At 42.0% G+C, this 25,915-nt stretch overlaps 1 protein-coding gene across 5 annotated transcripts in view; it reads left to right on the forward strand.

Annotated features, from left to right (window-relative positions):
* The window catches only part of LOC149350375 (puratrophin-1-like), a 525,363-nt gene extending 499,692 nt beyond the window's left edge, over positions 1-25,671 (forward strand). For all 5 annotated transcript variants that reach the window (XM_089579386.1, XM_089579388.1, XM_089579387.1 and 2 more), the window contains 12 exons: positions 1,238-1,444; positions 1,966-2,041; positions 2,724-2,897; positions 3,564-3,653; positions 7,304-7,447; positions 11,976-12,053; positions 12,333-12,512; positions 13,002-13,179; positions 15,061-15,177; positions 18,005-18,220; positions 23,415-23,616; positions 24,101-25,671. In XM_089579386.1, coding sequence (XP_089435512.1) covers positions 1,238-1,444; positions 1,966-2,041; positions 2,724-2,897; positions 3,564-3,653; positions 7,304-7,447; positions 11,976-12,053; positions 12,333-12,512; positions 13,002-13,179; positions 15,061-15,177; positions 18,005-18,220; positions 23,415-23,616; positions 24,101-24,107 — 1,669 coding nt within the window. In that variant the 3' untranslated portion in view covers positions 24,108-25,671. The remainder of the gene's footprint in view (positions 1-1,237; positions 1,445-1,965; positions 2,042-2,723; positions 2,898-3,563; positions 3,654-7,303; positions 7,448-11,975; positions 12,054-12,332; positions 12,513-13,001; positions 13,180-15,060; positions 15,178-18,004; positions 18,221-23,414; positions 23,617-24,100) is intronic.
* Positions 25,672-25,915: the final 244 nt, after the last annotated feature.

Here is a 25,915-nt window from a genome sequence, read left to right on the forward strand (position 1 = left end):
AGCGAACAGCATGGTTCTGCAAGGATTCAATGTTAGTGATAACGTAGGCTTGAACAGGGTCCCAAATGGCCGCAGCATATTCGATTTTAGGGTGTATTAGAGTTATATAAGCAAGTTTTTTAATGTGTATAGGGGCGTATCTGAGGTTACATTTAAGAAAACCAAGTGAGCGGTTAGCAGATGCTAGGGTGAGGTCGATATGGTGATGCCATGTTAGGTCAAATTGAAGGTGCACCCCAAGGCACTTGTGTGTTGATGTTAGTTCCACAGTATTGTCATTTAGAATATAAGTAGTTGGAATGCGAGCTGTACGAAGAGTGAAAGATATTAGTTTAGTTTTAGAAGCATTTAATGTCATTAACCATGATGAGCACCAAGAGCTTACTGCGTTCAGGTCAGATTGTAGGGATTGATAGTGATAGTAGCGAAAATGCAAATGCAGCAATTGAGGAAGGTTTTTTTTTTGTCTTGTTGAAAAATACTCAAATGAGCTCAGCGATTCTCTAGTTCGATTTATTTTACGAGAATTGATCCTAAACTACATGATCCATTCAAAAAGGTAATAATTGGGTGAGCAGTGTTCATATCATTTGAAGAAGTACATTTCATTGGAATTGATGCAGCGTCCAACAGATCATTTCTCATCACACGTCTGTGGATGCATTGACAGGGTCCACATGCAGTTAATCTTAATTTCAGGAATGAGTGTGACATTTTTGACATATTCTACTAGCACATTTTTTATGTACAGTGTTTGTAACATTTGGACTTCGTGATTACTACTTAGGTTTTAATATTGGTGTGCTACAGGTGGGTTAGTTGTAGCAATTTACCAGGATTTAGATTGTGTAAAGGCTTGAAAATTGCTTCTGAAGCAAAAATCTTATTTGCGATGTTACTGGACAGGTGTGGTAATACTGGTGAGGTTCTCTGCTTTTCTGTGCACTTTTAGCAGGATGTTTACAACATTTACTTCAGCAGGAAGATAGGCCTGTCTGCCTCTGTTTAATACCTTTTATTGATGATGGTTATGGATGATTGTTATTAGCACTTAAACTTGAAATTTAGTAAATTGCTACTGGTGTACGTTGCTTGTAAGTATTTTAGCTCAGAATGGTTGGTTTTGAATTATGTGGTCAGATGCAATAAGCTAGGGTGTTCTGGTGAGGAAAGCAAAACTATAGTGCAAGGTTTTCTTTTTTTTTCTTCCCGCACTATTTTCCCTACCCACTAATAGCTCCATAAGCTCCCCAGAGTCTGAAGAGCTGACCTCGCCGGACTCGGAGCAACCCAAGAGTGAAGGGCAGTCGTCTGACCTTGTTCGAGGAAGCAGAGTTCCTGTACCTGTCAACAGTCACCTCTTGACTCGAGCGTCTGCTCTGCAGCTAGCTGACTCGGCCATTAGTGATGCCAATTTCAGCGAGGAGCAGCTGAGGAACAGGAAGTCAGTCTCTTGTGAAATCCTCCTTTCTTGCTTCTGTGCGCTTGGCTGTTTTGTTTACTACTTCAGTCTTTTACTCAGTAGCCTCCCTCCCCACTCACCCCCTACTTGTGCCTACTGCTTCACTTTTGTTGGCTAGTATATGATTCTCTTGCCCTGTTTGCTGTCAGGGTTGTTCGTTCTCTTCTTTGTACTGTAGTACTGAGGCTGCTTTAATGGCCACTTTGACTGTTCCTGTTAATTGCTCTTCCAGTACTGCTTGCTACGAGTGCAAAACTTTTTAAGGCTTATTTTATGGTGAATTCAGTATTGCATCATGGCGTGATGCAATTTACTGCGAGATATTGGCACACAACTTTTTGCACTTAAATCATACATTACAGTATGCTGTTATTACCTTCATTACTTCCTTGTGGTTTTTTTACTTTTTAATTACTTAATACTGTTTAGAAAAACCTGTTTTCAGTGTACTTTCTTGGCAAGGTGTAACAGAACAAGTGAAACGCAGACGTCTTTATTTTCAGAACTCTGCTGCTCATTATGCGTGAAATGGTACAAACAGAACGGGACTATGTCAAGTCATTGGAGTACATTATTGAGGTGAGATGATAGTCCAGAGATGGATGTGTAATGCAAAGCCACTTCATAATAAGTGGTTATGTTGATTTTAGTGCTTGTATATTAGGCAACTGATGTGCACAGTTACCTTTGTAAGATGTTAGTAGTATACTGGCCATCATTTTGGGTGAAACCTGAGTAGTAATTTGCATATGGTGGTTTATTGTGCATGTGTCAAATATACGTCTACACACACAGTTACCTTTGTAAGATGTTCGTAGTATACTGGCCATCATTTTGGGTGAAACCTGAGTAGTAATTTGCTTATCGTGGTTTATTGTGCATGTGTCACAGTTACCTTTGTAAGATGTTTGTAGTATATTGGCCATCATTTTGGGTGAAACCTGAGTAGTAATTTGCATATGGTGGTTTATTGTGCATGTGTCAAATATAAGTCTACACCCACATTTTTTGGCATTACTTGTCTTTTTTAAAATCGCAGATGTAATGATAAAATCTTGCATTCTCTTTTTTGCTGGTAGTGCCTCATTAGAGCAAAACATGGTCATGGCATGTAATGTCTTTAGCTGTTACTTTCTGACCTGTTAGACGTGTGACTCTGCAGTCATTTCAGTGACCCAACATAAAAATTTCGTACTGAAATGAATTTCACGGTGAGGGTTGAGTTATACTTGCTTTTTTTTTTTCCATTGCTTTGCTACAGAACTACATTCCGGAGCTAATGAGAGAAGACATACCCCAGGCTTTGCGGGGCCAACGCAATGTTGTTTTCGGCAACATTGAGAAGATTTACGAGTTTCACAGCTTGTACTTTCTTCAGCAGTTGGAGCAGTGTGAATCCTGCCCCTTTATGGTTGGGCAGTGCTTCTTGCAATATGTAAGTCTTGTAGAAAATTGTCTTGTGTGTTTTGATTAAGCATACACACAGAAGAATCATTTAGTTTTAATCATTAAATAACTTAAATTGTACAGAAAATGCAGCTATACTCAAAGACAGTTGCTTTTTTGTTCATGTTGGAGCGTATTTCATGCTTGTAGCTCTTTGGAAGTGTGTTTATTGTAATGGACAACGATGTCCAGGAAATAGGGTATCCAAACCATTGTGAATATAGTAGAAACATATTGATTGGCAACCTGGCTGTTGCCTCTCCTGTAGTGAGATGTGTCAGTGGTGTGCAATGCCCCTGTTCTTGTGCTGGCATAAAGCTGTCGCTAGAAAGGAAGACCTTACTTTCGCAATTTGTGAGCACTGTATTCTGCATAGGGCCGCGTAATTTGGCCGAGCTGTGTACAGTAGTGTACTCCGTTAAATGTGTTCACTCCCAAAGCTCAAGATGTGGATGAAGGTCCCTTTGGGTCCTTTTAAGTATGTAATTGCGTCATGGTTAATATAGTTCATGGTTCACATAGTTACTGTATGATTACTGTTCTTAGTACATGCAAGTTTTTACTCTTATTATCTAACTTTGTGACATCATGCTCCTTCTCCATAGAGCATTTTTAATGAACACTCTACAATTTTATTTTATTATTTTTTTTTCAGGAACCTCAGTTTTACCTCTATGCCCTGTATAACAAGAATAAGCCAAAGTCTGATTCTCTCATGTCTGAATATGGCAATGCATTCTTCAAGGCAAGTCATGACCATATTATTCACTGATCGCCTGTTTGCCTTGCATTAATTTTTACTTCTCGTCCTTAATCCTTAAGGCGTAAGGGAAGGCGCACATGGGGAGAGCCAGGGGTGTGCGGGCGGGCGCCTTTTCATCTTTCTCTTTGCCACTGTGGTGTGCACCGTTGACTGTGATGACTTATCGACATTGTTTGGCACACAGTAGTGGCTGCTGCAGTGATAACGTGGCACATAAGTTGCATTGTGAGGAGGGACATGGATGCAGCCGAGGTCAAGGTGGAGCGTTGTGCTATGGTCACTGCATGTAAGCAGGAGACAAGAGCATGCAAAAGTGCTGTGGTTCAGATGCAGGGGGAACACGCTTGGGACGCTGCCTGCAAATGCAACATTAACACAGCCGTTGTACTGTTATGCAAGGTGTCGCACTGCATTCACCATTTTGTAACCCATTTAGCACTGATCACTCGTCACACCCTTGGGGTAAGCGCTCACAAATTTTTTTTGAGCAGGCTGCTTGCGAGTTTTTGATGAAGGCAGGCATACCTTTCATGTGCTGAGAATCTGTATTGCTAGGAAAGCTAGATTTGATCATTCCGTCTCCTCTCACACTTTTTGCTTTGTGGCTTGTGATTAGGGGTATTTATTCTTTATTGACACTGACTGCGCCAAGCTGCATACATGGTTTTTTCAATCGAGGAGTCCCCCTATCAGAGTTGAGGCAGGACCCAAGAAAGCTTGCAGTCAAGATTTTTGGGTCCACTCTGGTACTTTGTCGACATAAGAGAGGTGTGTAGATTATCAACTGCTAATGTAGATTGCATATGAATACAGCCCTCTGTTTTCAGGTTTTTTTTTGTTTTTTGTATTCGGGGTAAAAAAAGTGCTATATCTAAAGTTGAAAATTTAGGATTTCCACTTTTCCAAAGGCTGTTGCATAGCTTTTTTCCCAGATTATTTAAGTGAAAGGAATTAACTGTGCACACTCATTTTGATGTGAGGCACAATATAATCTCATTTGCTGTTTATTATTGTCAAAAATTCTCCCTAAATGGCAGTTTGCAGGATGAAAATGGTTACCAAATTTAACTTTTTTTTTTAATATCACTACAAAATCTGCAGCATTACCATAGTCCTTGCTAGACCTTTGTATGCGTGTTGCAAAAAAATTTTGAAAATCACAGGTGCAATTTGGAACGGAGAACACGCTGGGGCTGGGGTGTCTTTAACATGGCTTGTAAAATTTAGGTTCAGTCTGATTTTTGTGAAATCTGTTAGAGATTTTGAAATTGGGAAGATACAGGGGGCTACGCGTGAAAATGAAGGGCCCTATACATAAAAAAAATCAATGAATACAGAATTCTCTAGAGAAATCATGTTTCTGATCTAATTTATCTAATCTCATATGATTACTGAGTATTAGGCCTCCAGATACTGCTTTCGCATGCATATATTTTTGGAGCATCTGATGAAAGGAAACAGTTTTGTTATCTCATAAAAATATTTAGGCATGTACGAAACTTGTAACAATAGAGCTAATTTGCATATTTATGCAAAACCCACTTGTCTGGTTGGCAATACTTTGCTTTTTGCATATGTAATTTGAGCATGACTCTTGAATGCCATATTTACTCGCATAATAGGCGCACTCGCATAATAGGCGCACGCCTAGTTTGGTCGCGAAAAATCAGATTTTTTTTATTTCCGCGCATAATAGGCGCACCCCGAATTTTTCACTGTGATCAATACTGTATTTACGCGATTGCAAGCTGACACCTCACCGCCCCCCGCCCCCCAATCTTTATTTTAACAAAGTTTTTGCTGAACTGACTACTAGTCCTCACAAGTGCTGCTGCCGTCGCAGCTGCTGTGGACCCATAGCACGTACAACAATATCGCATAGAACAGCCACACACAGTTTTCAGGGATGCTCACTTTAAACATCTGTTTGGAAAGCTTCATCTCTAGCCGGAAACGTTCCCGACTTAGGCCCGCGAAAACCTCGGCGCTTGGAGTCGCGTACGAAAATTTAGGCACGCCGCAGTCGCAACTGCCACACTTCTCGGCCACGTCGAATTTCCGACCTGCCGCACGCTTGCCGTGTTCTAGAGCAAACTCCCAGCCATGTAGCTATTAAGGTGCTTGCCCGTTGAGCTAAAACAGCAACGCTCGGCGGCAAGGCCACAAACCACGATGAACTAACGCGCTACCGCAGATCCCGGCACTTGAGAGCAACAAAAAAACTGGAGCTGGTTATGCTAATGGCGATATGGATAGCGAAAGCTCGCGGCGGAGGAAAACAATGATGATGATGATGATGAGCTTGGCCTCGGGCGTCCTCCGTGGGCGGCGTCTAGAAGCTCCTGTGCGTGTATGTGGCCTCCGTGATCAAGCGCCTGTTGCGCGCAGCCGGAGCTGATCACGGAGGCCTCAGCACGTGCATTTCGAAGGCTATTCCCGCGTGGGTCGTGGAAAGTTTCAGTGCGGCCCTTACACGGATCTTTTTTTTTAAATATTTTCTTCGGGAAAACGGGGTGTGGCCCGTACACAAGTGCGTTTATGCGGTATGTTCAATTTTGCGAGTTGAAAAATTTCTGGAAATTTTACCCCGCGTAATAGGCGCACCCTGAACTTTGAGCTGGATTTTCTGGCAAAACAATGCGCCTATTATGCGAGTAAATATGGTATTTCTTTGTATACTTAATTTTGTTGTGCTTCTTGCTTGGTTTTATTAACAATGATTTAGTAAAAATCAGGGTGCCAGAGTGCTTTTTTTTTCTGTACTATATTTTCGCCAATGCTTATAGAGTTTGTTATGTAGATGTCTGTCCAGAGTAATTTTTTCTCATGGCTGGCTTGCCAGTTGGCTGGCTCATTTGTACTTGGATTGCTCATGTGTTGCATTTTATAGTCGTCCCTCCCCCTATTTCTTTTTTAGATGCCAAGTTTAATGGTTGTAGATGCCTGGCCAAATCGCTGTAAAATAAAGACCTCTTTGGTTTCTCTAGCAAATTGTGACAATTGAGGTGGTCTCAGTTGAATGAGGTGGTGCTGTCAGCAGCCTGTTGGGGAGGAGGTGAAGTATGCAATAAGCAGGTCGCCTGAGAAGTTGCATGCTTCATCTCCTTATTGATGTGGGGCAGCAGCAATTTGCTGAACTGGTGACATTCCATTTGTGGCCGCTCACTGTTGTGAATGAGGAAATCTTTACTTATTATGAACAATCCAGGCAAATGCTGTGCTAAAGTGTTAGACAGGGCAAATAATAGTAAGGAAAGATACAAACAAAAGATGCTGTATTGCAGACTTTCATTGGATATTTGCCATGAAAGTTGTTTGGACAAAAATGCTACTAGAAGTGTGAAATGCTGTGGGATTAATGTTTACTAGCACTGTTTTTGTCTCGTTCACTTCAAAACTGCTGCAGAAAAGTATTGTATACTTACCTATTTTTTTTTTTTTTTTCAAGTGTAGTTCATGGAATTTGCAGTTTGCTTTCAAGTTAATTGAGACCTATTGCTCTCTCACCAGTCCACACAAATCCTCTATTTCATAACTGCCACTTGGGTAGGCTGCCTTTCCCTTTGGCACCCTTGGAAACCCAACCCTCAGGTTGGTCTTACAAGAATTTCTTGTGCCTTCCTCATTTATAGCAAAAGCAGCTGGAGCTTGGAGACAAGATGGACCTTGCTAGCTACCTGCTGAAGCCAGTACAAAGGATGGGCAAATATGCTCTCTTGTTGAAGCAAATCCTGAAGGAGTGTCCAGAAAGGGAACCTGAGCATGCAGATTTAAAGGTACCACCAGTCGTGCTTCTATGTAGTCGGATAGTGCATGCTGTTTTGTGTGAATCTAACACTGGCACTATTTTTTTTTCGTTCAGTATCGCAAGCATCGTTTTTTTATCGCAGTTTCGTATTATTGTATCGCAGTTTCGTTTTCTAGCATTTTTTGCCAAATGGTGTGTCAGCAGCTGCATCCTCTTTATTTTTTTGATGATATTGTATGGGTTTGCAGGAATGATAGAATGATGGGAATTTGATTAGTCCCCTGACGGGCACATTTTTTTTTTTTTTTTTCGAAAATGGTACCTAAATGGTCATTTAGTACCTGTGCTGTAATCTGTCAGCAAACCAAAAATTGCTTTGGACGAGCCCTGCTCGCCTTGAGTCAGACACAGAGTGCCATAAAACACACAAGCTGGACTCTTCCCGAGCCAAAAATGACAGTCTGTTTATGACGAGTCTGGCTCGTCCAAGTGTGCTAGGGGGTTAAGTCTTCTGCGTTCTCTTGAAAGGTAAAACTGGGTAAGAACAAAGTTCTGCCTATGCCTTGAAATACGTGCTAACCCATCCACTCAAGCAAAGTAGCCTGTGACGCACTGTGGCTCTGAAAGCAGCATGCCCGCATGCCTGTATAGGAAGACTTGTGATACTGGTGCCTGCCGAAAGCAGTGCTACCGTAATTGCTCAAATATAATGCGTTTTTTTTTCCCCTTTAACCTTCTGCTTCAGAAATCACCTTGCGTTATATTTGGAATCATAGCTTTGAATATAGTGCACTTTTTTTTATACTGTTCTTTGAGACACCTACAGTGAGCTCACCCACCAGGCTGGTGAGCAGCGAGAAAAAGCCAACTTCTCGACAACTTTGAGCCATTGAGGTGAAATACACTGGACAATATTGCCGAAAAGTGCATCAGATACCAGTGCCGAGGAAAGTAGTAAGAGAATGTCTTTTCGCGTGCAGTAGCAATGGCAAGCTTTCCATGCGCTCCAAGTAGATTAATTACTGCCGTTAAGGTGCAACATTGGCAGTGGTGTGGACACTGAGTGTGTCTGCTGAACTTTAATAAAACGAAATGATGGCATTTACGTCTCTCATGTTCTATCATGTTTCCTTGGGACAATGTGTGTGTGTTGAATTCGTGCTCTGCATGTATGTGGAGAGTCTCCGCTGCTGCTTCGATATGAGATGCACTGTGACAGTCGCCAATGTTGAGTGTTTGACTTAGAGCTTCCATTGGTATTCGAACTTCATTTTTTTCCGCTTCTTGACGTTGCGGGCTAGCCTGCACGATGCATCAACTAATATGCAAGTAAATGTGCATTGTATGCCTTTGTCACCGCATAATATAAATATTCGAATATAACATGAGGGCTGACCTTTGACTCTGCTTTCAGTAAAAAACTTGTGTTACTTTCCATTTAATACAGCAAATAATATAGTACAGTGAAAACATTTTGTGTACTTTTCGTGACCATAAAAAAGAAGTTATCATTCATTATACTTAAGGGCCGCTGCTGTGGCTCAGTGCTTATGGAGCTCGGTAGCTAACCCGAAGGACGCAGATTTGATTCCAGCCTTGGTGGTCACATTTCAATGAGGGTGAAATGCTAGAGGCCCGTGTGCTGTGCGATATCAGTGCACGTTAAAGAACCCCAGGTGGTTGAAATTATCAGGAGCCCTTCACTACGGTGTCCCTGACAGCCTGAGTCTCATTGGGATGTTAAACTCCATAAACTAAACTAAACTAAATTCATTATGCTTAAATTGAAATTGTATGGAGCTAGCGCATTCAGGAGCTTTCTTTGACTTCCTTAAATGTCACATGAAGCAAAAGCCCACTTAATTAAATGGATTTTTGTGGTTGAAACATCCTGAAGTGATTCTGGCTATAAGGGACCGCTTATTGGAATAATTCATTCCATCCAAAGTAACATGAGCCAAGGTCGAAGAAAGAGCTTGTGTTGTGGCAGAAATTTTTGGCAGGAATTGTAGCATGGATTTGCATTGTTAATTTCAGTCTGATTAACATTAACATTTCAGCTGCTGTGGAGAGAGGTAAAAAGCTTAAATTGCTCTAGGGCGCCAAAAGAAAATCACAAGGGCATAGTTTTTGGCGATAACTTAATTGTAATTTTTCCGCACTCAAACATTGTTGGTGAAATAAAAGATGTATGGGAAAGCAGCTGAATGCAGAAAGGTCAAATCACTCCACTTGGAAGCTGAAGTCGGTGTTAGCCAAAACTCTCTTCTTGGCAAATGATTGAAATAATTGGCAAGCAAAGTAGTCCAGCGCATTTCACTTTATTATGCTTGCTGTCTGTTATGGGTCTCATGTTGGTGTCCACAAGGAAAAGGTTTTTTTTGTGCAGTCACCATGGCTTTCTCAAACGCCTTGGTGAACCATGCATTTTTGCTGTTTTGATATAGCCATGAGGAGCTAGTGTTACATTGGAACCTTTGCTTCTTGTTGTGATGTTACATATCTTGTCCACAGTTGGTATAAAGTCTGAGTTGTGTAGAGGGTGCGGCCGTAATGTTTAACTCTTTTGTTACCACGCCACTGCGCTTCGATCACCGGTGATCGAAAAATTCGAAGCGCTACGGCAGCGTGACCGCGGCCGCTACGGACTTGCTGAGTCATTCGGTTTGTTGTTCGCACATTGAACTTAAATTTCCTGTTTAGTTTATATTTTTGCCAAAAAGCGGCAATTTTTGAGACTCGCTTGAAGTTGGGGGTGTGGCGTCGGGTGCTCCGAACAAGCCGTCATCATTGGGAATGGCACTCGCTCGAAAAAACCCTGTTCCACTCAATTCTGCTCCGTTTGCACCACATATTTTTGATGTACCCATTAGCACGGATCCTGACGACGATGCTGTACCGTCGGGTATTGTTTTGAAGCTCAAACTGCGCAACGAGAGCCCAGAACGCTCGCCTTTACGTTCAGATTCCTGGTTCCGGTCTGTTTGTGCGAACCGAAGCTCCTCATTATAGCTGTTACGGTGATGTGGCGCCATCTAACTTGTTCTTCGGAGACTACAGTTTCGGTTTCTGCGTAGAGTGCAATTTTCCCATGAGGCGCGAATTTTTGAAATGCCCTTGAAGCGGAGGGTATGGCGAGGACGCTCCGTGCATGGCGCCGGGCGCGCAGACGGCGCGCACTCGGGAAAACCTTGCTGCGCGCAATTCTACTGCGTCGACTGCAATTATCATCTATGCTACGAGTAGCAGAGTCTCTGGTGACTATGTTGGATTGTCGGATTTTGGTTCAGACGCTGTAACTGCGCAAACCGATCCCGGAACGTTGGCCTGATAGTTTCGCTTCCTTTTTCCTGTCCGCTTGTGCGGGCGCATCAGGTTTGTTGTTCAGACGGGTAGTTCCATTTTCGGCCTAGTTTGATATTTCCCTGCCAGTCATGCATTTTTGAAGTGCCCTTGGAGCATAGGCTTATTGCGACATAACACGCGGTGAGGATGGTGTCGCGTCGAGGTCGGGCACTTCGCGCGCTCGGAAGAGTCCCGCTGCACGTGATTCTTCAGCCTCTGCAGCTGATTTTCAAGATGCTCCGAGCAGCAGTGACTCGGACAAAGATGTAATGTCGGATTTCGATTCTGCAGCTACATCGCAGCTATACTTATCGCATACTATATATCGCTATATCGCACCTATACTTTTTGTGTTTTATATTTATTTTTCAATTTATTTCGTAAATTAAATAAGTTTTGATTTGTATTTTTTAAATCACACTTACCAAGCTTTCATTTGGCACATAACATTACACTTCCAATTTTTTTTTTGTTGGACTAAAAATCATATCAAGGGCACTCCCAAATGACCCTTTTCAAGAGGCATAAAGAAAAAAAATTTTGTTGGACTAAAAATCATATCAAGGGCACTCTCAAATGAGCCTTTTCAAGAGGCATAAAGAAAAAAAATTCTATCTCGAAAACTATTCAAGTTTTAATTTTAAAACTTTAATGTCATGTTCTAGAAAGAATTTGAATTGTTGTGTAACTTTTAGAATTTTTTTAGTACAAGTGTTTGGAAAGTTGTCATATAAACACAAAACTTTTGTTCTTTTTTATTTTTTGTTGTGTTTACTGATTTTTTTTCACAGCATTTCAAGCAGAATATGTGTTCAAATAAATTTCATTATAAAGTGCATTCTATCTCAATCATTGTTATGCATTTTATATAATTTTATCTCACACTTTTTCGAAAAAATTTTTTGTCTGAGACATAAAAAATGGTCGTTTTCCCGCGGTAACGAAAGAGTTAGAGTGTTGTTGCAGGCTTGAATAAAACGGACAAATTTTTTCAAATGCATTGTCGTGTTAGCAAGTGCTGTCGTTTGTGCTAAAACATTGGATAATTTCATCTATCTGTCTCAATGATCTTGATCCACAGCCTACCCAGCTGGGTGTTGTGCAATGAAAATAAGTGAGGAGTTAAAAATTGAGATATATGGATGCCATAAGGGTGTTAATAAAGGCACTGTGCATTAAGGATTTCGTTCTATGCTATTATCACCCCACAGGCTGCAGAGGAAATGGTTCGCTTTCAGCTTCGCCATGGCAATGACCTGCTTGGCATGGATGCGCTTCGAGAGTGTGACGTGAGTCTTTTTCTTCGGCTTCTCATGTTAGGCAATGTTTTGTGAAGTTCTGTGGTCAATTTTTTTCGTGCATGGAGCTCCAAAAATTCCGAGCAGTCTCATTTCAGTGGTTCTGTTTATCTTTGGAGTCAGCAGCTGTGCATTAATTCTTGAGGCAGCTCAAAACACGAGGCTAGTTGTGGCATAATTACTCTTCACAGTTTTGAACTTCTAGGAAGTGTGTGAATTCAGTTTTACTCTATCAAAGGCATGATCAACTGCTCTTTGTTTGATTTCCAGGTTAATGTGAAGGAGCAGGGGCGCCTTCTTCGTCAGGATGAGTTTCTTGTCTGGCAGGGGCGCTCACGCAAATCTCTACGGCATGTGTTCCTCTTTGAAGACCTTATCCTCTTCAGCAAAGTTCGTAGAGATCCTGAGCACAAAGGCCATGACATTTACCAGTACAAACATAGCATTAAGGTGTGTATTTGCTCTATTTTCACAGTGGCATGAAATCTAACTAGATTGATTAACAAGTGTTCAAACAAGTTCAAATTCTTGTGCTCACTGGTCATGTGCTTTTTTACTGTTAAGTGCACATGAAGAATGGAATGCAAGCACTGTGAATATGCCTTTGAATTTGTGGTAGAGAGAACTAGTTTTTATTTTTGTTATCGTTTTTGTGAGCAGTTGGCACAATGCATAGTGCTTATTCGTGAAATGGTAACAAATTGCAATGAATTATGTGAATCTGTCATGTTTGACATAAGAATGTCACCTACATGCTTTTAGCAGCTGTGGACACTCATGTCTCTCATTTGGAACAGGGTGTTGTGAAACTTATTGCTTTCAGAAGTGCATGTTTTGTACATAATGACCTGCACCCTGTTAAATTATTCGCTTTGTTCCTTGACCATGTGTGCCCGTCATGTGTGTCTTGTGTTGAAATGAATTTCATCGCTCTTCCAGACAACTGACATTGGCCTCACAGAGCAAATTGGTGAAAGCCCAACAAAGTTTGAGATCTGGTTTCGCAAGCGCAAGTTGAACGATGTGTACCTGCTTCAAGCACCTAGTCCCGAAGTAAAACGGGCCTGGGTGCACGACATCTCCAAGCTTCTGTGGAAGCAGGCGCTGCGAAACAGAGGTGCGTTGCTTCTCAAAACTTTCAGCGGTGGCAAAATAATTTTGAAGCATAGCATAAGTATTGCTTGATTGTTTGCTGAAACAAAATGCCAATGACAAATCAAGATTTATTTAGCACCGATAATCTGCCCATCTCCCAAATTGTTGTTTTTGAATACATATGTATATAAACACAAACGCATGCATGCTCACACACACGTGCACGCACCTGCTCACATGCACAGACATGCTCACACACACACACACACGCGCACACACACGCGCACACACACACACACGCGCGCGCGCACACACGCGCGCACACACACACACACACACACACAAAATGACTTCATCCCAATTGCTGCTTTCTTTTGAATTGGCTTTTACTATGTCTAGCCTGTATTTGCATGACATCGTCTTGTACATCTGGCTTAGTGTGCAGCCTTGAAGCCTTTTCTGTGTATTTGAGTTAGATGGCAAGGTATTTGCCTTTGAACTGCCTTGCAGGTGAGTCTGCACTGTGTGCTTAATGTGGCCTTAATGTGGCATGGTTGCTTAATATGACTGTTTCTGTTGGGGGTATGCTAGGCGTAATCATTCTGAAAAAACACATAGCCAACTTTTGATGATTGCATATTAATGGCCTCAAGTGGGACTCGAACCCTCAGCAGCGTGAACAGGTCAGTTTCGCTCACCACTGCGGTAGACTACTGCGCCACCTCTGCAGCCAAACATCCCGTGCTCTCTTTGTGCTTTGGATGACAATGTCTTCATCAACTTCTATCTCTTCGCAGTGGATCCAGAACACACAGCTATCAGATTGGTTTGTTAAGGTGACTTAAGCACCCCTATAATTTTGTGTTACGCAAGGTGCCTCAAGTTTTTACGAAATATCAGTGTACTGTATTTTAGGTTTTTCGTGCATAAGCATAAACAAATAGTGGTTTTGTTTAGTCAGATTATACTAAAGATGTTTCCACTGTGTTATCTTGGTTACCTCTCGAGTCATTGAAAATGTTATATATTCATAATCACATTACTATATCAGAAGGGCAGCTTTGATATGGGTAAGTTGATTAACTCGGATGGTGGTTTTATGGTAGAAATGATAGTACCGAATTTGTGATGCTTGCAATCGTGTAAATACAGTATTGATCACAGTGCCAAGTACGGGGTGCGCCTATTCTGTGCGGAAATAAAAAAAATCTGATTTTTCGCAGCCAAACTGGGGGTGTGCATATTATGCCAGTGTGCCTGTAATGCGAGTAAATACAGAAAATATCATTCAAATCGAAATGAAAGTTTCTGTTCAGGCCTAAAATAAAAAAAATTCACTTTCTTCAGTGTGGATATATTGGCACTTAAAAGACAAACTGCAGTATGTTTGTACTATGTCATACCTGTTTTTGTGTTTATGGCACACATCATGTATATTTTTGCCTCTGCAGTTCAAGTTTTAATACTGCATTTGTCGTATTTCATCAAAGGTTACTATAATATAATGCTTAAGGAAAAAGATAACAATGCTTGGCTGGCACGCATGGTTGCAGTCATGATCACAATCGGTTCTTTCAGCCGCCGCGGTGGCTCAGTGATTATGGCGCTTGGCTGTTGGCTGGAAAGACACAAGTTCAATCTCAGCTACGGTGGTCGAATTTCAATGGAGGCAAAACGATAGAAGCCCGTGTACTGTGTGATGTCAGTACATGTTAAGGAACCCCAGGTGGTCGAAATTTTTGAATCCCTTCACCACGACATCCCCCCTCATAGCCTGAGTCGCTTTGGGACGTTAAGCCCCCATAAACCAAACTACTACTTTTTTCAGAGAAATGCGTGCACATGTATTGTTTCTGTGTATGGTTTTGCACAGAAGTTGACTGCCTTGACTGTTTACTTCCAGAGATGCGCCTTGCAGAGATGTCGTCCATGGGTATTGGAAACAAACCTTGCCTTGATATTCGTCCCAGCAGTGACCAAATCAATGACCGCTCCATCACCTTCCAACAGCTTAGCCGAAGTATGTTAGAATTCTATACCTGACTTGCTATCGAATTACATTTTGGGCATTTCGGGTGTGTTTCATGCCGGATGTGTTTTCATGCTCCTGTATGAAATGCTACTTTTTTACTATCCTCTTTTGGTGAAAGACCTGTGGTCTGTCTCTCTCTCCCATCGTGCATGCATGTGTTCATGCAGCTTTCATTTTAGTGCCCCTAGAGAATATCGCAGGAGAGCATCTTCCTGGTATCCTCTAGATGTACAGGTGCCCACAAAAGTTTTCGGAACAGGAAAAGTACAACAAAACATAATTTCTGAGCAGTTTCAGCATGCATCCAAGAACTGACGGATGAACTCCGTTATTTCCTCCGCTAACAGCACAACGCACTTCTTAATGCCTGGTTATGCCTCTACGTAGCGAAAAAAATTAAAACTTTTTGTGATTTCGGCGTTGCAAAAACTTTTGTGGGCACCTGCACCTTGGGCACTCACCGGTAAAAATGCAACTGCCACCTATGGGTCTCCATCTACCACCCACCTACCTCCGCCCTCCATAATCCCACAGCGAAATCAAATTCTAAGACGTAATGAGAAGACAGTCAGTGTAAAATCCAAAAATTCAACCAGTGCTGCAAACACAGATGTGTTGCATGACATCATATGATTGCCTGTGCATTTTCTTTTTTTGCTTCTGTTGTTTGTCTAAATGGCTCACTCGCGTAAATGCAATGGTCAGCGGCATGTTGCCTTATTATGTGCTTTCTTGTGAGGTACACTGTTTAGCAGAGGAGCAACAAAGCAAAGGGCAACAATATTCATAGTGCACTGTACAGGTGCAGAAGTAGTTACTTCAGTGAAATTTGAATTCTAGGGGCTAGTTGGTCTTGCAGTATATGGTCTTCCATAATGCACTGCAGACAGCAATGAAAGTACTTGTTCCATGCATTGCTTTCTTTCGTCTTTGTTTGTGGTGGACTGTAAAAGATGGTCTATGCACTAGTTAGCTGTTCAGAGTTGTTGGTTTTGGTGAAAAGCAGAAGTAGGTAGCTAAATCTTGATAATAACACCAGACCAACATTTGTTTCGATGGCTTGGCCAGAACAAGTGGAATTAGTAGTTCTGCAGAGAAGTAAATATCTGAGCTTTTGCCATTGCATTCCACCATACCTTCATCTTTTCTGCCTTGAGACACGGCAACATTGATTTCATGGGATTTCAGTTGTGCTGGATATGAAGAGCCTGTGTGCTTGATGTTTTCTTTTTCATGTTAGCACCTTCGTTATCTTTTTGAGTTTGGCAAGGCTATTTTGTCATAAACAGTAAGTTTGGGAATTTAGTTCCTGTTGAGCAGATTCGCTGGGAGCATGTGGGCTATTGGCTGCTGTAATTGTGGCATCCCGGCTTCTATAGTGTTTGAGCAGGATTTTGGCTATTTCATTTACAGATGCAGTTTAACATTCTCTTGACCTGCTTCCATGGCTGAATGGCTGTGGCATTTGGCTGCTGAACATGAGTTTGGGGGTTCAATCGCGGCTGTGGGGTCACATTTCAATGGAGGCTAAGATGCCAAAAGTGCCTGTGTACTGAGATGTCATGGCATGTTAAAGAACACCAGTTGGTTGAAGTTAATCCGGATTCCTCCACACTGGTGGGCCTCATAGTCCACAGTGTTGCTTTGGCATGTAAAAGTTCATTGGCTATTGACTGTGAGCATTCTCTGGTGCACAAGCAAAGTAGTGAAATAAGAAGTGAAGTGTGTGGTAGTTTGTGAGATGGACTGGAATATAAAAAAAAACTTTGTGTTTCAAGCAGTACTTCTGCAAGAAGAGTGTGTGAACAATTTCTAGCAGCAAAGTGGTGAACAGCTAGAGCATTCCAGGGCCACGCCAATGAGTATACAAAATGGGACGATTCAACCAAAATGGCAAAATGAGCTGGTATTGTTGAAGTTGCATTAGCCAGTCTTTTATTTATTTTTTTTTTTCATTTGTGTTGCCCTGTTTTTAGTTTATTTGACCATGATAGTATCTGCATGATTTTTTTTTTTTCGTTTAAAGATTGCGCCATTGTACCCTGCTTGAAAACTGAGCCTTCAGTTTATGCATGTCCCCCTTGCCTAATAAGCCTAGTCAGAACTACAGTGACTACATCTGCCAGACTGTGTTCATAGTATTTTACATAACTGGCGCACAGTGCCCATTGTGTTCTCCCACACTACCCTGGTTCCTTTTCAAGTAGGTGGTTTTGGCCTTTGGGCCGCGTTGCCGTCTAGTTGTTTTCAGTACATCTTTGCCCTTGCAGTTCATTGCCCTACTGCAGCATACTTTTATGTGTTTACCTCACCTGTAACAGGGCACATTTATTAACGGAATTGTTAGAAACCGTAAGACTAAGTGTTTTTTTATCATTTTAGCTGAAACTGAGCATTGTGTAAGGAGCTCAATGTCCCTACCACTGAACTTCTAATGTCAAAGTGACATTCATGCCATAGTGCGTGTAAACCAGCCACATTTTTTTTTTTTATTTGTAAATGCGAAACTGTTTTTTGCCTCTTTATTTTGTAAAGAATTTGTGTGGGTGCAGCTTGCCTATATCTCATTTCTTTGCTTGCATATTTCTGTGCACCTTGTGCTTTCTATGGGATATTTTTGACACAGAAGAGGCTTCAGAGTTTGGCTGCATTGTCTGCGCAGCCTTCTTCAGGCCAAAGTTAAAAGAACGCCAAAAAAAGAACACACTTGTTGAATAAAGAATTGACTGAAGTTGTTCCAGGGAATTGGTGAAGAGGGGAAGTGCTGCTGGTTTCGCTTTCACCCTGAATGCATTTGATTTTGTTGCTTTTGCAGCTGCCCCACGGCTGTGCAGTCCAGTGGGAATCCTGGAGCTGGGCCGGGAGAGTGGAGCCAGCAAGCGACCCCATTCCATCATTTCTGTGAGCTCTTCATCATCGTCCTCTTCAAGCCAAGGCTCCCTGCACTGTGCCCTAAACCTGGGCTTTGAGGCTGGTGACAGCCCCCGACCCTTGCAGCGGTCACTTACCCACCAGTCCCACTGCTCCACAGGTGAGTCATGATTGTGATCAGTGAAACTCTGCATCAGGTTTATGAAGCTTGCACTTATGTCTTGCCGTGACAATCCATGCCACACTGTCAAGAAGTTGCTATACAGTCGCCGACCGATTTTTCGGACTCGGTGGGACCCAAAAAATGGTCCGAATAATCGAACAGTCCGAAAAATCTGCAAACTTAAAAAAAAAAAATTCTGCGAAAAACCGGCTTTCAAAATCTCGAAAATCGCTGCTCCCCATGTTCCGCCTACAAGTGATGATATTGGCCTCCGAGTCATAGCCATGCTTTCGTCTTGTCCGCACTCTATCACATCGTGATACCAGACAGTGCGACGTGGCAGCAGTCATGCCGCGAATGAATGCACTCGCTGTGCGAAGCAAGAACAGTCGGTTTGCATGGGCATTATTGACGCTCGCGAAGACCGAGAGGTTTTCAATGCGATCGCGCGCTCTTTGCAGGCCATCTCGATCGCAACGGAGAGCATCCATTATCTTGAACATGGAGGAAAAAAGCTGAGGAGGGAGCATCCGGTGACAGCCTTGAAGCCAGTCAAAAAGTAAAAATATAGTAAAAAGGAGAGTATCGGTCCCCCGTGATCACGCCACATGATAGCGTGCGGAGATATCTAGCTTCGTTATGCGCAAGCATGTGCGGAACATGGCGCCAAACTGACTGTAGATCAACCTCCTTGTAGACGCCTGCGCCGTGGGCCGCGCCATGTTTCCTTCCTCCACGGCCTGCGCAAACGCACAAACTAAAACATGCCAGAGCCAAAATGAAGGACTGACTGGGAGAGTGAAAAACGAGGGAGGGAGCTTCTTCACGAGGACTGGGCTTGCATAGGCTGGCCGTTTGGCATCGTGCTCCCTCCTCAGTTTTTTTTCCTCCATGATCACGAATGGCAATGATGGACATCAAATAGCCAAGCTTATCCAAGCCAGTCTGACTGCGCCCACTAGGGTCCCTAGTATTTCTAGGGACCCTACGCCCGCCGATTCCGTTCAAATCCCAAGATGATGCCTTTCACGGTGGCGGGGAACGGGTTGGTTGCGACAGCGATGCCTGCTCACGTCTATATTAGGCCGAAATAACAAACTTTTGGTTGAAAAACGACTTCCACAATATAGTTCACGTCTATTTTAGTCCGAAAATTTGAAAAGTCCGAAATATCAGTCGTGAAAATGTACACATTCCTATGAGGTGCGCGACGGTTCCTCAGCGAAGTCTGAGATATCGCGCAAGTCCGAATTATTGGAGTCCGAAAAATCGGTCGGCTACTGTATTAACCTTACTGTAATGAGCACTTCTTTCCCCGAGGAATGGAACCCTAAACAGATTCATTCTACATGCTCTGTCTATTGATGAAAGCAAGTAAATAACTAAATATCAGCACGCTTCAGTTTCAAGTATTAGTTCTAGTTAAAGAAGGTAGCTAAAAAATGGTTTGCCTGATTCAGTTTTGTGCATTAACTACAGGAAAAACGGAGGAAAAACAGTTCATGGTGCCTGCTGGCTGCAGGTGCCATTACTGCCTAGAAGAGAAATGCTAAAAAATAAAAGTAAACGCATGAAAATCTGTTTGTTTTATACATCAGATTACGTTTTTGCTGCACTAAACTCACATACAATAACCGAAACACACAACCTACAAGGAATGCTTTTAACCTTCTTTTTGAATTGTTTGGCACTAGCAGCGCCATCTCGGCCGGAACTCATAATGGTAACTCTCGCAGATGTAATAATTTTCTGTTTCGTTGCGTGCACATAAATAAGACCCCTTTTTGAACCAAGATTGTTAAGGGGGGACGAGGGTCTTAAAACTAACTTTTTTTATTTATGGCTAGAGTCTAATGAAATTTTGCACACTGATGTATTTTTCTCTTCTGATTCCAAATATCTAATCATAATTGAGCTGGTGGTCTTAAATCTTAAAGTCTAGAATGTAATTAGGTAATTTCTTACGCTGCTTTAATGAACTTTCTCATTGCATTTTGTTGCTTTTATTTACATGAATTGATAGCCAGAGAGTTCCCATACCCGATGACATTCTTCGTTTTTCTCTAAAGGCAAGTCGTCCTGATATACTAGTCGAGAGTAAAAGGTCGCAGTATTTCACACAGCAACTCTTTAAGCTAATTGTAAATTGCTAGCTATATGTGGCTTAAACAAAAAAAAGTAAGAATGTCATCGGGTATGGGAACCCTCTGGCTATCAATGCATGCAACTAAAAGCAACAAAATGCATTGAGAAAGTTCATTAAAGCTGCGTAAGAAATTACCTAATTACACTCTAGAATTTAGGATAACTTTTGATCTAAGACCACAAGCTCAATTATGACTACATTTTTGAAATCAGAAGAGAAACACACATCAGTGTGCAAAATTTCATCAGATTTTAGCCACAAATAAAAAGGTCAGTTTTAAGACCCTCGTCCCCCCTTAACCTGTTTGAACCTCCCATGCCTTCGGTCGTCAAACGGTGCGAACTCACTAAGACCAAAATTTGTTGTCCCGCTTGTTGCGCACCAAAATTTGCTGAAAACTAGATGCTATGTGCGCACATGTGCACATAGAAAGTCGGAGTTGGCAGCATGCTGCGCACCCAGCAAAAGAGTGCTGGAGACCCCGCTGCTGCACGGTGGTTCAGTGTATAAAATGAGCGTACAGCATACCATGTGACGGTTGCACTGGGACTAAAACAAGTGAATGCACAAGAAAATCATTTACGTTCAGGGCCTGCAGCTGGGTGCTTCCTGGAGAGAGGGTTCTTGGCAATTAGTACCGATATGCATCCCGTCTGCCAGTGATGCTGAGCGCGCAGTTTGCCAGTTCTCAAGTTACCAGCTACTTTTCTGAAATATTACAATCAAATACTAAACTTAACAGTTTCTATAATGCCAAGCACGCAGAAAAAATTGAGGAAAGCGCTCGTGACCTACACTAAAATGTCAGTCATCCTGCAGGACCACGCAGATTGCCTATAGTGAGAGCACACTTAAAGCTTTAAACCCGGGCACATTCAGCAAGCAGCGACGAGCAAGAACTATATTAACACACACAACTTACATGGAAAACTCATGCATTCATGTTCGCTCTAATACCATGGGCTCATTGCTTATATATGCCCTCCGTGAAGGTTGTACTAGAGGTGTCGGTGAGGAATGGTTAATGAGCAAAGTTTTCTCATCAAATTTTGGTGCTCTTTATTCAATTTATAGCCGGCACAATCCAACAGATTCAGCTGAAAATTTCTATTAGTTAAAACCATCATTGCTGCTATTCAAATGATAGGATAAGTTAAGTTCTCCAAATTGAACAGCAAAAAGGTCTAGGCTGGAACCAGCAAGCTCTATAGTTGGGACGAGGAAGGTTCTTGCCTGGACCAGCTGAAACCAGCAAGTACCCGCACAAACGAGCAGATTCCCTGTTGGAAATAGCTGTCATTGGTTGGTTGGAAGTAACCACTGCATAGTTTGGCAGAGATGGTGTTGCAAGTGGCCAACAATCCAAAAGGAAGGTCTCAAGCATTCCTTGTATGTTGCGTTTGGTTCGGTTATTAGCGGCTTTAGTGCTCCAGAAAAGTAACCATATATATGAAACAAACATTTTTATATGTTCATTTTTATTTATTAGCATTTTTCTTCTTGGCCATAATGGCGCCGCAGCCAGTGAACCCAAGCCTGGTGCCACTGGGTAAAGGAAGCCCTTATTCTAAATCTCTCGTAGTGTTCGTTACTAACGTTTACCCAAGACGCAAGACGTGCCATATGTTATTCACATGCACATTTCGATGCCCCAAACTTTTTGGGGGCCCCAGCACTTATGGTCACTTCTGGGTCCGAGGTTTGATTCCTGATATGACTCATGGTGTAGTGTTTCCTTTGCTTTTTTAATTAGTTGGCTGGAAGTCCACCATTTTTCGTTGAGATAGCTTAATTTTTGCACTGCATATTCCGTGTACATTGAAAATTCTGGTACATTGGGCTCTCTTGGATTTGAACTCAGTTTGAGTGTCTGGTTTTTTAGAACTGATGCTTTGGTCCTGTCAGCATTAAGTGTATAAAAATGTTCCCCTTGATTCAAACTCAGGCTGATTGCGGCAGATCTTTGGTCCTCAGGTCTTTGAGTGCTCAGGAATTGACTGTAGTTTCCTTATGTTGGAACTTTGTTTAATCTTATTTTTAAACTAACGAGAGTACTTAGCGAGGCTTTACTGCACACAATGCCTTCTAGGTTGCAGCTTGGTCCTTATAAGTGCTCGCGAATTTCAAAAGTTACCATAGCTAAGCTCATGATAGTTTCCTCTGTTGCTAAGTAAGGGTACTGTTTGCTGTTTTGATATGTTGCCAGCTGTCTTATGCCTATTTTTTAGTCTCAGTATAATCTGTGTTGAAAGTAGCCTGTCGCACCCTAGGCATTGTGGGCAGTGCGACTTTATTTTCATTTCGTTTTCTTTGTCGACCCTAAAGTATGCTTTTGAAAATATGTGTTGAGTCGCAACATGCTCCTGGCATTCATGGGTTTTCTCTTATGAAAGCTTTTTGATAAAGTCTGAACATTTGATATCCTTGAGAGGTAATTAAATTAATTATTTGATCTTGATCGGCTTTTAATGCAGGTGCATAGACTCCTAATATCTTTGCCTATGTAAATGCTCAAGGAATAAGACGTTCAAGTTGATTTCATTTGGTGGAAAGATTGGTATAATATGCACGTGCAATAGGGGATATTCAAAATTCGGCAAGTGCGCTTTCCCGCATAGCAATGTTGCCCCAAACAAGATGGCCGACTTCGCTATAAAGGAACTACATGGGCTGCAGGACAGGCGCTAAAGGTGTGGATAGAATGTCAGAAACGTATTTTGGAAGAATCAATCAAAAAACCAGTCTTTCTTGCTTTGTTTCAGCTGGAAACGCATGGTCAGCCATCTTGTTTGGGGCAACATTGTTATGCGGGAAAGCGCACTTGCGGTATTTTGAATATCCCCTATTGGAGTTCTACTTTCTGGCCTAGCCTTCGGCCTTTCATGAGCATGGATTTTTCTTAACTGTCTTACTAAAAATGTTCTTGGCCAGTTCAGTGCTGAAGTTAGGTGCTTGTGTGAGCCACTGATTTGATTGTTTTTATCCATCCAGAAAGAAATTACGTATGCTTAAAGCAATTCCCATTTCTTTCTCTCCCTTTTGCAGAGAGTGGCTTCTGCACGGATGCCAGCACTGCTGGGGACTGCAATGCAGATGCATCATTGATGACTGTGCGAAGACACCGCAAGGCAGAACGCAGTGACTCACTCCTGTCCAACGACTCTCTTGCTACGCATTCAGAAGAAGGATCCCACTGTGGGGAAGAGGTCGCCTCCTCGCTGCATACCCAAGCCTTTTCACTGCATGAGTAAGCGTTGCTGTGTACTTTACTGTGTGTGGTTTCTGCCAGTGCTGTATCTAAGTTCCAGTAAGTAACATATTGCTCAAAAGCAGGTTTTGTGGTTGACAGGGTGTGAAGCTATTGCAGCTGGTAGTTGTACAGATCATATATGCATTCCTTCTGTTGTTAAGTAACAGGTTCGGAGATTTTGTGCTCCTGTAGTAGAAATCTCATATACAGTTGAGCCCACTTATAACGAACCTGACAGTCACGTGGATTTCATTTGTTATATCCGAGGTTCGTATATTAAGTGGACTTTTTATTTTAGAGCCAGAAATATGAAGTCAGACAAAATTGGCATTTGTTTCTTAGAAATGTTTGCTATATATGTTGGCATATTTGAAGGATTGAATCATTTCTTTAGATGAAAGTCATTTGTGTTGCGACGAGGTGAAGTGTTGTTTCATTTGTGTCATTCACTCAGGAGTTTTTCTTTTTTTTTTCTCTGCAGCACCTGACTACTGAAACCACAGCAAGAGGAGCGGTTTTCAAAGTGCTGAATTGCAGACCACACGATGATGCTTGCTTCTTTACCTATTATTTTATTATTGTCAAGTAACTTATTTCAGTTGAAAAATGGGGCAAGCAATCGTGTGAAAATCAAAAAGAGAAAAATATGGTGGAGTGGAACACCACTGTAACAACCAGCAAACCTCAGGGTCCTTCTTGTCTTCTATTACTACAACCATTATTCGTGTTTATTATTATTTTCTTTGTGAGGGGTCGTGTTTTTTTTTTTTTTGGATCAAACTTCATGCTGCCACGTCACCTGAACAAGGAAGACATGAGCTTACATTGTACAATGTGCCATAGGAGTTGTGAAACTGGGTCTTCCTCCTCCTTTGCCCTCACAGTCTGTGAAATTTACCTGAGATGTCACAAAGACCCCTCCGATGGGAGCAGGTGCAAAATTTCCCAACACTGTATCGCGCTGCAAATTCTTTCTCTGAAAGGGAGGGGCGCGATGGGCTGTGCTGGCCGTTGCTTGATGCTGGGGCGTTCTTTTGAAGGGTGAGCAGCCGTTCCAGCGAGCTGCCTGCTGAGTGGCCTGTCTCAAGAGATTGCGCTAGTGCTGTCAACTACCTGAGTGTGGAAATGAGAGGGGCATCTCTTCCCCCCCCCCCCCCTCCCCCCTTTGTTTACTTCAGTTTCTCATTTTTCGTTCTTTTGCTCCCTGCACCATTTTTTTTTCATCTGCATGTTATGGCAGTATTGTCTGTCGTTCTCCTGCTGCTGTCTGCACATGTACACCTGTATTTGAGACTGCCAGGACAAAAAAGAAAGAAAAAGCTGTGAACAAATTTCAATTGGGCTGGTTTCTCTTTGTTCTGTCCAATGCTCAGTTTCTGTTGGAAGTTGCCCTCTCTAGTTGCGTTCCTTCCTGTCTGTTTTCCTCGCCAAGTGCTCCGTGTGGGTGCACTCGTGAGAGTGTGTGTGTTGTGTGTGCAAGTGTGCGCATGTAAGCCGAGTGTGCAACATGTAACATGCTGTTGCATTCAAGTGTGAATGTGGTAGCATGCTTACAACAATACCTCTTATATTCCTATTATTATTTTTATTATTATTGTGGTTGCTTAGTTAAGCCTGATATTATTACAGCTGTCTTGTTATTTAATTGCATAGTGGAGCACTGCAGTTGGGAGTGTGCTAATCCTGTGAGATATCCTTAGAATGTTCCACTGTTTCAGATCTATCAAGTGATAGGCAAGATGAGAATTGTAAAATAGGGGATACTTCTAGCAGTAGAAAAACACTTATATTAGGAGCAGGTTGAAACACTGCTGCTTCAAGCATTGCTCTTTTCTCAAACTTGTAAATAATTTGATTGTAAATGTCACAAATTCCAAATTTCTTAATTGTTTTTTCTGGTCACTTATTCACTTGTGCCATTATTGATTTAACTCTGTTATGAGCCTTACTGGATTTGTGTTGTGATGCTGTGTTTCTTTTGTAAATCTTAACACAGTTGTTCTGTGTACCTATTTCCGGTTTGTATAAAATAAATGTTTTGCCTAATACTTAGTGCAGTGCACTTTTATGTATCATTCTGTCTTGCTGTAACAGTCATCAGAGCTCATTCTCTCTTTACCAAGCCTGAAGAAGCTGCAAGGAAATGTATATTTGATACTGTGCAAAGTTACTGCCTTTTTTCTGCATCTGTAGTTTTGAAAGGGCTGTTGAGTGAAATATGAGTGGAATTAAAAATTACATCTACCCATTCACACTGTATTGCTCAGGGAGTCCAGCCCTCCATGTCAGAAATTAC

Source organism: Amblyomma mixtum, chromosome 3, assembly GCF_055824585.1.
Source record: "Amblyomma mixtum isolate Tamu chromosome 3, ASM5582458v1, whole genome shotgun sequence".
Classification (NCBI taxonomy): domain Eukaryota; kingdom Metazoa; phylum Arthropoda; class Arachnida; order Ixodida; family Ixodidae; genus Amblyomma; species Amblyomma mixtum.